Source organism: Pelodiscus sinensis, chromosome 7 (assembly GCF_049634645.1).
Source record: "Pelodiscus sinensis isolate JC-2024 chromosome 7, ASM4963464v1, whole genome shotgun sequence".
NCBI lineage: Eukaryota > Metazoa > Chordata > Testudines > Trionychidae > Pelodiscus > Pelodiscus sinensis.
Window position 1 is genome coordinate 43,424,933 of NC_134717.1, and position 12,960 is coordinate 43,437,892.

At 50.2% G+C, this 12,960-nt stretch overlaps 1 protein-coding gene across 1 annotated transcript in view; it reads right to left on the reverse strand.

Moving 5' to 3' along the window:
- CIRSR (corepressor of RBPJ and splicing regulator) overlaps positions 1 to 12,876 on the reverse strand; it is a 45,094-nt gene extending 32,218 nt beyond the window's left edge. Inside the window, exons 1-7 of the mRNA XM_075933659.1 lie at positions 12,669 to 12,876; positions 8,776 to 8,870; positions 8,070 to 8,143; positions 3,613 to 3,626; positions 3,454 to 3,509; positions 3,009 to 3,057; positions 2,695 to 2,812 (exon numbers count right to left, since the gene is read on the reverse strand). Coding sequence (XP_075789774.1) covers positions 2,695 to 2,812; positions 3,009 to 3,057; positions 3,454 to 3,509; positions 3,613 to 3,626; positions 8,070 to 8,143; positions 8,776 to 8,870; positions 12,669 to 12,740 — 478 coding nt within the window. The 5' untranslated portion in view covers positions 12,741 to 12,876. The remainder of the gene's footprint in view (positions 1 to 2,694; positions 2,813 to 3,008; positions 3,058 to 3,453; positions 3,510 to 3,612; positions 3,627 to 8,069; positions 8,144 to 8,775; positions 8,871 to 12,668) is intronic.
- Positions 12,877 to 12,960: the final 84 nt, after the last annotated feature.

The window sequence follows — 12,960 nt, forward strand, 5'->3', positions numbered from 1 at the left end:
TAGTTCAGCTTCTATCTCTGGCCTCCCTCCTCAGAGAGTTAACCAAGATGCCAACTGTAATGGTGTTTCTGAATAAATGAATTGAGAATGCATTTCATTCTAAGACTAGGATTCTCTATGATCTGGAGTAGAACGTGCCACAGCACGACAACTTCTTCACGTTTTTATAAATACACCTCTTCCGTGCAACCAGAATCGCTCTTAGATATTTCATTATGACTGAAAATGTCACAATCTTAGGTCAAATTGCTGAAAACAAAAACTGATTTCCCCTTCAAGCACTCCAAGCTAATACATTGTGGTATGTATTAAACACATATGCTTCTGATTAAAGGATGGTATGATCTAAAAGTAAAGTCTGTGTTTCTAGTAAACAAGAAAGATGACAGAGCAAAATCACTACAGGCAGTCCCCGACTTATGTCGGATCCACACTTACGAACGGGGCTTTTCTCGCCCTGGAGCTCACGGGCGGCAGGTCGCCACCCGTGTCCTCCGGGGCGAGAAAAGCTTCTCTCGGCTCCCCAGTCTGCTGGGGGGGGGTTCAGCAAAGCTGCTGGACACCCCCCCCCCAGCAGACCAGGGACACCCGAGCAAAGCCGCCCAGGCAGCGGGACTCCCGCCGCCTGGGAGGCTTTGCTCTTGTCCCCCTGGTCTGCTGGGGGGGTCAAACAAAGTCACTGGACCCCCCAGCAGACCAGGGATACCCGAGCAAAGCCGTCGCCTGGGCAGCTTTGCTCCCGGGCAAACGAGCAAAGCCGCCCAGGTGGCGGCTTTGCTCTGGTGTCCCTGGTCTGCTGGGTGGGTCCAGCGGCTTTGCTGGACCCCCCCAGCAGACCAGGGGGACGGGAGCAAAGCCTTGGAGCACGCCCGCAGCGGGACAGCCCGGGCGCGCCTGGGCTGTCCCGCTGTGGGCGTGCTCCAAGGCTTTGCTCCCCGTCTCCCTGCAGACCAAGGAGCAAAGCCTTGGAGCACGCCCGCAGCGGGACAGCCTGGGCGCGCTTGGGCTGTCCCCCTGAAGGCATGCTCCAAGGCTTTGCTCCCCATCTCCCTGCAGACCAGGGAGATGGAGAGTAAAGCTGCTGAGCACGCCCACAGCAGGACAGCCCGGGCACGCTTGGACTGTCCCCCTGCGGGCATGCTCCAAGGCTTTGCTCCCAGTCTCCCTGCAGACTAGGGAGACGGAGAGCCAAGCCTTGAAGCACGCCTGCAGCGGGACAGCCCAGGCGTGCTCGGGCTGTCCCGCTGCGGGCGTGCTCGGGCTGTCCCGCTGCGGGCGTGCTCGGGCTGTCCCGCTGCGGGCGTGCTCGGGCTGTCCCGCTGCGGGCGTGCTCGGGCTGTCCCGCTGCGGGCGTGCTCGGGCTGTCCCGCTGCGGGCGTGCTCGGCGGCTTTGCTCTCCGTCTCCCTGGTCTACAGGGAGACGGGGAGCAAAGCCTTGGAGCACGCCCCCAGCGGGACAGGCCAGGTGCACTTGGGCTGTCCCGCTGCGAGCGTGTTCCAAGGCTTTGCTCCTGTCCCCCTTGTCTGCTGGGGGGAGGGGCAGCTTGTGCCCCCCCCCCCCCCCCTCGCCCAGCAGACCAGGCTTTTCTTGCCTACCCCTGGGGTAGAGCAGCTGGGGGCTGCCGGGTTGGTCCCGCAGCGCCGCTCCGGACCAACCCGGCAGCACCCCAGCTGCTCTGCCCCAGGCGTCCTGATTCAGCAGCTGCTGGTCAGTTTCAGCAGTAGCTGACTCAGGACGCCTGGGGCAGAGCAGCTGGGGTGCTGCTGGGTTGCTCCAGTAGCGCCGAGGTGCCGCACTACTGGAGCTACCCAGCAGCACCCCAGCTGCTCTGCCCCAGGCGTCCTGATTTAGCCGCTGCTGAAACTGACCAGCGGCTGACTACAGGAAGCCCGAGGCAGAGTTGCTCTGCCCCAGGCTTCCTGGAATCAGCCGCTGATCAGTTTCAGCAGCAGCTGACTTGGGGACGCCTGGGTTTCTTAAGTTGAATCTGTATGTAAGTCAGAACTGGCATCCAGATTCAGCCGCGGTTGAAACTGATCAGTTTCAGCAGCGGCTGACGCCAGTTCCGACTTACATACAGATTCAACTTAAGAACAAACCTACAGTCCCTATCTTGTACGTAACCCGGGACTGCCTGTATTCTTGAAGCAGTAAAAACCTCATACAAAAGGAAAAGGTAACAACTAAGCCTCAATTACTTGTCAATTTATTTAGGCACTTCAGAGATCTAAGAAATTAAGATAAACTGTGTCACCACTACAAATTAGTGTTCCCTACTTCTCATGACCCTGTGGTTTGTGTCTATATACATTGATTATGATGGCCCATTTAACTGCTTGGTTTATCAACATGGAAGCATCTTTTTTCCATTCAGAACTGAAGTGGACATCACAAGGCTGCATCACAAATAGATGCCTATAAAGAGGGGCAAAACATTATCACCAGGACCATGTTCTGGGAATTTTCTCTTCATTTGTTACTAGTTGGATAAATGGATCTTTGGAATCTTTGATCTTGTTAACAGGCAAAACATTTTGAATCAAGGATTCTTGATTCCTATTTCATCTACCATTTGAAACATAATTTACCTGTACACTCAACATTTAGATCCAAGAACTGCCTTCAAGATTTATGGCCAGTCCTTTCTGAGGCAGACAATTAAAAAACATTTTAAATTAATTTCTGGTGCCTACCTGATCCATCACTGGAAACTGAACTTGCATTAATTCCAGAAAGACCAAACAAAGGACATTCTCGGTCAGTGTTTACATGACCCCACTTGTGGCATTTAATACACCTCACATTCCGCACCTGATGTATAAACGGTAAAGACATAATTAAGTTAACTCTACAACTTCATATCTTCTAGCAGCTTGCTACATTCTTTTGTCTAAGCAGGTTTTTTTAACTTACCAAATAAGATATGGTACAATTTATGTCAATGTCATGTAGTTTGACAAACATTTGAAATATACCCAGGACTCTTGCAAAGGTAAATGTAACTTGCCTGGATACCAAATGGTTGATCTCTGATGTTCATGTCATCCTTAGCATATCTGTTACATGCAAAAAGAAACATATTAAAGTCTCAAGATTTATACAATCAATTAATACGAAAAGCTTTTCAAACTATCATATACAAAACTAGTCTAGAACATCTCAGTAGATGTACAGGTTGCATATTTATTTCAATAACAAAGTTTCTCAAACAATACACACAAGTGGGAGGAATTTCATACAACACAAAAAGGTACACTTAAGTGTCAGCACTAAAATAGATGTTTTTTCAAATATGCATCCAGAACACCCTCCTCCCCCCCAAAAAAGTGGATGAAAGAATGTCTATATTTTAGTTTTTAAAAACTTGACCAACCAGCCATGAGACTACGACAGATAAAGCACAACATAAATACTAGCTGAAAATTGATTTTATCCAAGTAAATAGTTCTTACTTTTCTCGTGGCGCTACTTTTTGCCATTCAAATTTATATTCAGTCTCTCCTTCTTGCTATAAAATATAAAATACAAGAATGTTGACAATCTCATATCAAATATAAAAGGTATATTAAGTAATTGTAAAGAAATTGTTAAAAACCGATGTGTTGGATTACCTCTTTGGTTTCTTCTACGAAGACCAGAAAAAAATGAAAAAACAAACAAAACAAAACAAAAAAAGAGACAAGGCATTAATCACAGACATAGCCTGTCATGGATAAAACATTTTAATGGTTTATAGTATTGTAATACTGCACCTTATTTCAGAAAATAGCTTATGCAAAATAAACATAACATATTTCTTGCATATTGACTTATAAACTTTGTAAAGCCATAAACATCCTTAAACACGGGGATAACATTTCCTTCCCTCAGAATTTTCAAACTAACACAAAGAAGCAGGAGAACACAGTTGAAGTTCTATAAACACTTTTGCAACTTGCTTTTGAACTCCTCATTCATTACTAGTAAATACTGGCACATTAAGTTTTGTATCTAGGGCCTTTATCCTCCTGTCATTTATGCACAAGCTTAACTTCACTATTGTGAGTAGTCTCAGATTTCCACAGGGCTACAATGCTAGTGAAGTTAAGCATATGCTTAAGAGCTTACAGGATTGGGGCCTACATTTTCAATTCTTGAGAAAATACTTAAAATAAGATTTCATAGCAAAACATTATTACACAAAATGAAATTAATATTTATCATACAAAGATTTTTCTTAAAGGAAAACTCCAGAGATATCTAACTTACTGTAATGTACAACAGCTATATAGGCACAGATCCTTAAAGAATTAAAATTTTATCAGAGGCTCTCAACCTTTCCAGATTACTGTACTCCTTTCTGGAGTCTGATTTGGCTTACATTCCCCCCAAGTATCCCAAGTGTCTCCTCATTTAAAAACTATTTGCTTACAAAATCAGACATAAGAATAAAGAAGTGTCACAGCACACTATTACTGAAAATGTGCTTACTTTCTAATTTTTACCATACATTTATAAAACAATACAACTGAAATATAAATACTGTATTTATGTTTCAGTGTACAGTATATACGGAAGTATAAACAAGTCATTGTATGACATTTCAGTTTATATTGATGTTGTTGGTCAGCCTGTTGCAAAACTAGACAAAATCTAGATGAGCAGATGTACTCCTGGAAGACCTCTGCATACTACTGTAGCCTGGGCTTATCATTTACTGGAACAGTTACACACAGGCTCCTGACCTGCTTGCTGGGAGCCGCTGCTACCCCACACTGCTGCCTCTGTATCAGAGGCAGCAGCGTAGGGTGGTAGCCAACTCCTCAGGAGTGGGGTTTAAAAGTGGGGTTCCCAGCGTGTACCAGCTCCTAGGTAACCAGCCACTGCCCGGCACTTCTGCCTCCATATCAGAAGTAGAAAAGTGGGGTGGCAGTTGGTATGCCCCAGGGAGCCAGCTTAAAAGCCAGCTCATGGCATGTACCGCTCTTGGGGAGCCTGCTGCTGCCCCATGCTGCAGGTGCATGTAACTGCTGCAATTTTCAGTGGTTACAGTGTTACCCAATTATCTGCTTTTTAATATCCCTACTGCGTACCCCCAAGCGTATATGTTCCCCAGGTTGAGAACCACTGCTTTAACTATCTGCATGAAAGATTTATTAGGTTTTTATAAATACTCAACACTATTTCTGAATAATTACTCTGCATCTCTCTCTGCAGGGGCTGCTTTCTTAACCATACAACAGAACCTCACTAATTTTCATTGAGCCAACAATGAATCCGATTATTCTTAAATAAACTGTACCAGCCTCACTTGACTTTTTAGCAACTGAACAATAGTGCTATAGTGAGAGCTCATATTACAGGTTATCATTACTTTTACAAATATACTCCCACGTTTACTACAAGACCATGAAATTAAATAAATAAATAAATAAACCTAAACCCTACTTGTCTAAATAAAAGAACAAATTTTGTGACAAAGGACTATTCTTGTTTATTCACAAAATGTGGTTATTCACAATGTCAGTCACTGGTAAGGTTCTACTGTACAGGCAGTCCCCGGGTTACATACAAGATAGGGACTGTAGGTTTGTTCTTAAGTTAAATCTGTATGTAAGTCGGAACTGGCATCAGCCACTGCTGAAACTGATCAGTTTCAACCGCGGCTGAATCTGGACGCCAGTTCTGACTTACATACAGATTCAACTTAAGAAACCCAGGCGTCCCCAAGTCAGCTGCTGCTGAAACTGATCAGCGGCTGATTCCAGGAAGCCTGGGGCAGAGCAACTCTGCCTCAGGCTTCCTGTAGTCAGCCGCTGGTCAGTTTCAGCAGCGGCTGACTTGGGGACGCCTGGGGCAGAGCAGCTGGGGTGTTGCCGGGTTGGTCCGGAGCGGTGCTGCGGGACCAACCTGGCAGCCCCCAGCTGCTCTACCCCAGGGATAGGCAAGAAAAGCCTGGTCTGCTGGGGGGGGGGGGGGGGGGGCCCACTAGCTGCACCCCCCCCCAGCAGACCAGGGAGACGGGGGTGGTGGGACCGCCCAAGTCCTCCACGGCTTTGCTCCGTCTCCCTGGTCTGCTGACCTGGGAGATGCGGAGCAAAGCCGCAGAGCACGCGGGCAGCGGGACAGTCCAGGCGCGCCGTCTCCCTGGTCTGCTGGCAAAGCCGCGGAGCACACCCACAGGGAGACAGCTCAAGCGCGCCCGGGCTGTCCCGCTGCGGGCGTGCTCCAAGGCTTTGCTCCCCGTCTCCCTGCAGACCAGGGAGACGGGGAACAAAGCCACAGAGCACGCCCGCAGCGGGACAGCCTGGGCGCGCTTGAGCTGTCCCCCTGCGGGCGTGCTCCGCGGCTTTGCTCCCCGTCTCCCTGGTCTGCAGGGAGACGGGGAGCAAAGCCTTGGAGCACGCCCGCAGCGGGACAGCCCAGGTGCACCGCGGCTGTCCCACTGTGGGCGTGTTCCGAGGCTTTGCTCCCCATCTCCCTGGTCTGCTGGTCGGGAGACGGGGAGCAAAGCCGCAGAGCATGCCCGCAGGGGGACAGCTCAAGCGCGCCCAGGCTGTCCCGCTGCGGGCGTGCTCCAAGGCTTTGTTCCCCGTCTCCCTGCAGATCAGGGAGACGGGTAGCAGGTTTTCTTGCCTCGGAGGACGGGGACGGCGGACCGCAGTGCATCTGGGCGTCCCGCCGCTCCCGTCCTCTGGGGCGAGAAAAGCCCCGTTCGTAACTGCGGATCTGACATAAGTCGGATCCGCGTAACTCGGGGACTGCCTGTACTTCCTAACATGGACACACACAGGTTGCTGACACGAAGAGGAAGTGAATCAGTTTTTTCATTAAAAACTATTGGTGATCAAATTCATTGTTAATGTAAGACAAGTCCTAGTTATACTAATTTCTTTGTTAAAAGTACCACAAAAATCAACCGGAAATGTAGTAATTAACAGAAAACATTTTAAGTACTATGCCCATTCTTAAGTCCTTTTGCCTATTTTGGGGGTTCTACAATAATTGTACCTTTAAGAAAAGTTTCTCACTCTTGAGGGAAAATTGGAGAATCATAGAACACTAGAACTGGAAGGGACCATCCCAGATAGATGTCTATCTAACCTGCTCTTAAATACCTCCAGAGATGGAGATTCCACAACCTCCCTTAAAGTGACTCTGGTGGGATTCAAACCCACAACCTTTGAATGGCTTTTCCTGGTCTTTAGAAGTCTAACACACTGTCCCTTGCACCACAGAGCCCTTGGGAACCAAGTGACTATATCACAGAAAGAGGAGCAATGCAATTACAGGTTGGACCTCCCTCAGGACCTGACTCGTCTTGGGATGAGGGATTTTTCTGTATCAGGGAGGTCATTTCAAGACCCCTGCTGCTGCCCCCACCACAGCCTAGATGAGCCGCACGCCGGCTCCCACCCCTCGCAGCCCAACTAAGCCATGCGCCAGCTCCCAGTCCCCCAATCCTCTGCAGCACGCCAGGACTCTGATCCTAGAACTAGACTATAGATGTTGCCGGACCAGAGAAACCTGGATTTTAGAGGTGTAACCTGAGTACACAAAATGCTGTCAAACACACTAACACAAAAACGAGAGAAAAACAATTCCCTGAATTTTTGAAATAGTAATTTTATGAGTTATTTTAAATAATAATAAAGTTAAAACATTACATTTGTGTCTAAGAATGTTTAAACTGACAGTTTTTTTAAAAAACTTGGTTTAGTAGCTTTTAAATTAAATTATAGATCTCAATTTACAAGGAAGCTCTCTTATTTCCAAGGGCTTCTAATGTGGATTTAGATCCCTGTTCATTCTGACAAGATGTGGGCTATTTGATTATTCTGATTAAATTTAATATGCTTTGTATTCTCTTGTACTTAGAAGGAAATCCCAGCGTGTTACATTAGACTTTTTAAACTACTACCTTATTCATAGTGCACACTATTAACATATATAGATCATTAGCACTTTTTTCTGTCTACAAAACATTACACAGTCTTCTATAGAAAGCTTGTCTGACACTTCCCATTATAAGTCCCTGTTTTAAGTCACTTATAACAACTTTGCCAATCATTTGTTAAATCAGAAGTACCTTTCTTGACTCCAGGTGGGGCCTCATACATAAAATTAAGACCATTCTTCACTCGCTCATCACCCATAAGTAATCTAAATTAAAAGAACTGAATTTAGGACACACAGGAAATACACAAGTTTAGATTATTTATTAAAAGAGCTATTTTTAAATGGACACAAAATTCACATAGGAGATGGTGAATTATTGTGACAATTCCCTTATTAGTTAGCTTTAATATTAGAACACTATAGAGTTTGATGGACAACTTTGCAGGCATTGCTTAATAATACAATACAGGAAAGTTTCAGAAGATAACTTAATTTCATTTCTGTGCTAGCAGCATTATGAAAAACAGACTTAGGGTCGTATTTGCACCACACGCTGTTGCAGCAATCTCTGGTAACTAGCTGCTTGAAGCAAAAACTATAGTATTGCATTTATATGAACTGGATAAATACTCATAAAACTTGTGGAGAACTGGAGGATCAAGCAGAAAAAAGGATGTCCAAAAACAAAAGGAGGAATCAAAATCCATCTGACTCTTGCTTGCGTATTCTCAAATTTATGAATAACTGTTCAAAATGAGGAGAAGCTTTTTAGACTATTGACAGATAAAAACCAGGTGATGATGCAGCTTTAAGCACCTGAATGTGAGCTATTTTTGATGCCATAAAATACAGAGGGAAGGAAATTTAGCTTTTGTTAGTAGTGTGGAAATTCTCACCTATTATCATAAGATTCCTGTTCTTTAAGGTATTGTTGCATTAGCTCTTCTTGTTTCTTCTTATCATAAGATATTTTCTGTTCTGCCATCCATACCTATTTAATAAACATAATCTAGTTAAAAATTAATCTTGAATTCTCATTAGACGTAAATAAAACCATATAGCATAGATGCACATAAAACATTGTCTCAGTCTACTATTATTAACAGGATTAGAATTTTTATTTGCTGCTTATAATCAGATACGTCTACAAAATCTTTATATAAACAAAACTGAATAAAAGGATGTCTGTACAAATTATATTCTATAAAATAATGCCCAACTATGGATATGCAGCAAACAATCATTACATTGCAAAATGATATAGATAAGTGTAGCCGTAAGAAAAAACAGGACTATGTAGCACTTTAAAGACTAACAAGATGGTTTATTAAGTGATGAGCTTTGGTGGGCCAGACCCACTTCCTCAGATCAAATAGTGGAAGAAAATTGTCACAACCATATATACCAAAGGATACAATTAAAAAAATGAACACATATGAAAAGGACAAATCAAATTTCAGAACAGAAGCGGGTTGGGGGGGGGGGGAGGTAAATGTCTGTGAGCTAATGATATTAGAGGTGATAATTAGGGAAGCTATCTTTGTAATGGGTAAGGTAATTAGAGTCTTTATTCAAACTTAAGTGTAAAGTGTCGAATTTGAGCATGAATGACAGTTCAGAGGATTCCCTTTCAAGTGTATTCTTAAAAGGCCTTTGAAGCAGGATGCAGGTAATCAAGTCGTTGAGATAATGTCCTTTCTGGTTGAAATGGCAAGAAACTGTTTTTTCTTTGTGATCCTGTCTAATATCTGTTTTGTGGGCATTGATCCTTTGGCGAAGCATCTGAGACATTTGTCCAATGTACATGGCAGATAGACACTTTTGGCACATGATAGCATAAATTATATTTCTGGATGCGCAGGAATGTGTGTTCTTGATCTTATAACTCACTTGGTTAGGTCCAATAATGGTATCAGCAGAGTGAATATGTAGACAAAGCTGGCAACGGGGTTTGTTGCAAGGGAAGGTACCAGGGTTGGTATTAGTGTGGTATGTCCTATGGTTGTTGGTGAGAGTCATCTTGAGGTTAGGTGGTTGTCTATAGGAGACTATGGGTCTGTCTCTCAGAGCCTCTCGGAGTTTAGTATCTTGTTCTAGTATAGGCTGTAGTTTATTGATAATGTGTTGGACAGGTTTAAGTTCTGACAGAGACCAGAACTTTTATGGCTTGTCTGTAGTGAATACACAACCTCTACCAACTGCAGAGGTTCTCTCACTGGCATAGATAATCCAATCCTCAAGAGGTTTGGAGACAATCCTCTGCTGACCTAGCACGGTCTACACCAAAAATTGGGTCGGATTAAAGTGAATTTTTCGGTTACCCCATATATAGTATAGGCACAGCTATGCCAGCAAAACTGAGTTTAGCAGTACAGTTTGTTTCACTCACAGAGACAGCTACTAAACAAAGCACAGCTTTGTCAGTATAAGCTGCATTCACACTAAGAGCACTTTGCCAGTTTAGTATACCAGTAGCCTGTACCAGTAAAATGTTGCAATAACTCCAGTATGATAAACTAGCCTAGGCAGCTACTTGATATATTGTACCTACCTCTGGCAGCCTCTTGCCTCTTTTTTTTTTTTTTTTTAAACAACTGGACAACACATTGATTTTTCATGACAATCAAATAATGTGAATCTGGGAAAGCTGAGCAAGAAATTTCCCACTCATTAAATTTCTAAGGTCAACCTCAGATAAAATGGCACCTTGGGCAAGCTTGTATTTTGGCACCCCTATCCTCTATGGGCACGTCACCACCTCCTTTGCTCTAACATCACCCCTGTGGGCTCCCCAACCCCAACACCTCCATTCTGCAATCCAACCCCCGCACTATGCCCACCCCTGTGTTCACACTGGGAAATTGACCTGGATGCTTGGAACATCTGGTACAGCTGCTTACTCCCCCCTCCTCCAATACAACCCGGATTATGAAGGAAGTAGTGAGGTCAGGGCTCCCTGCATCACTGGTCCCTGGTCATTTTAACCAACAGTAGCTTCTGATGCTCACCACACAGCACCACACAGGCGGGATAAACAAACAGTGGGGTCAGTGGCTCTGGCCCGGGGCGGTACCCGGGGAGGGGGGGGGTCGTCAGTGGCTCTGGCCCGGGGCGGTACCCGGGGAGGGGGGGGGTCGTCAGTGGCTCTGGGCCGGGGCGGTACCCGGGGAGGGGGGGGGGTCAGTGGCTCTGGCCCGGGGCGGTACCCGGGGAGGGGGGGGGGTCAGTGGCTCTGGCCCGGGGCGGTACCCGGGGAGGGGGGGGGGTCAGTGGCTCTGGCCCGGGGCGGTACCCGGGGAGGGGGGGGGGTCAGTGGCTCTGGCCCGGGGCGGTACCCGGGGGGGGGGGGGGGGGGTCAGTGGCTCTGGCCCGGGGCGGTACCCGGGGAGGGGGGGGGGTCAGTGGCTCTGGCCCGGGGCGGTACCCGGGGAGGGGGGGGGGGGTCAGTGGCTCTGGCCCGGGGCGGTACCCGGGGAGGGGGGGGGGGTCAGTGGCTCTGGCCCGGGGCGGTACCCGGGGAGGGGGGGGGGGTCAGTGGCTCTGGCCCGGGGCGGTACCCGGGGAGGGGGGGGGGTCAGTGGCTCTGGCCCGGGGCGGTACCCGGGGAGGGGGGGGGGTCAGTGGCTCTGGCCCGGGGCGGTACCCGGGGAGGGGGGGGGGGGTCAGTGGCTCTGGCCCGGGGCGGTACCCGGGGAGGGGGGGGGGTCAGTGGCTCTGGCCCGGGGCGGTACCCGGGGAGGGGGGGGGGTCAGTGGCTCTGGCCCGGGGCGGTACCCGGGGAGGGGGGGGTCAGTGGCTCTGGCCCGGGGCGGTACCCGGGGAGGGGGGGGGGTCAGTGGCTCTGGCCCGGGGCGGTACCCGGGGAGGGGGGGGGTCAGTGGCTCTGGCCCGGGGCGGTACCCGGGGAGGGGGGGGGTCAGTGGCTCTGGCCCGGGGCGGTACCCGGGGAGGGGGGGGTCAGTGGCTCTGGCCCGGGGCGGTACCCGGGGAGGGGGGGTCAGTGGCTCTGGCCCGGGGCGGTACCCGGGGAGGGGGGGGGTCAGTGGCTCTGGCCCGGGGCGGTACCCGGGGGGGAGGGGTCAGTGGCTCTGGGCCGGGGCGGTACCCGGGGAGGGGGGGTCAGTGGCTCTGGCCCGGGGCGGTACCCGGGGAGGGGGGGTCAGTGGCTCTGGGCCGGGGCGGTACCCGGGGAGGGGGGGTCAGTGGCTCTGGGCCGGGGCGGTACCCGGGGAGGGGGGGTCAGTGGCTCTGGCCCGGGGCGGTACCCGGGGAGGGGGGGTCAGTGGCTCTGGGCCGGGGCGGTACCCGGGGAGGGGGGGGTCAGTGGCTCTGGGCCGGGGCGGTACCCGGGAGGGGGGGGTCAGTGGCTCTGGGCCGGGGCGGTACCCGGGGAGGGGGGGGTCAGTGGCTCTGGGCCGGGGCGGTACCCGGGGAGGGGGGGTCAGTGGCTCTGGGCCGGGGCGGTACCCGGGGAGGGGGGGGTCAGTGGCTCTGGGCCGGGGCGGTACCCGGGGAGGGGGGGGTCAGTGGCTCTGGGCCGGGGCGGTACCCGGGGAGGGGGGGTCAGTGGCTCTGGGCCGGGGCGGTACCCGGGGAGGGGGGGTCAGTGGCTCTGGGCCGGGACGGTACCCGGGGGGGAGGGGTCAGTGGCTCTGGGCCGGGGCGGTACCCGGGAGGGGGGGGTCAGTGGCTCTGGGCCGGGGCGGTACCCGGGAGGGGGGGGTCAGTGGCTCTGGGCCGGGGCGGTACCCGGGAGGGGGGGTCAGAGGCTCCGGCCGGGCCCGTTCACCTTTTTGATGTTGGACTTGGAGGCGGGGTGAAAGTCTTTCTTGCACATGAAGTTGGCGAAGGATTTCCCCATGATGGCGGCGGCAGCGGCGGCGAGGCTGGATCAGGTCGCTCGTTCAAGTCGCGCTGCGCCAGCCCGGGCCCAAGCTTCCGGGGCAGTGGGCGGGGCTTCATTCAGGGGGCGGGGCACAGTGACCTCTGACCCCACGCGCACCCGGGCGGCGCGCGCCAGGTGAGAGCTGCGCTGGGCGCGCTCTGGCCTGACATCCCGAAGCCCCGCCCCCCGGTCCCCT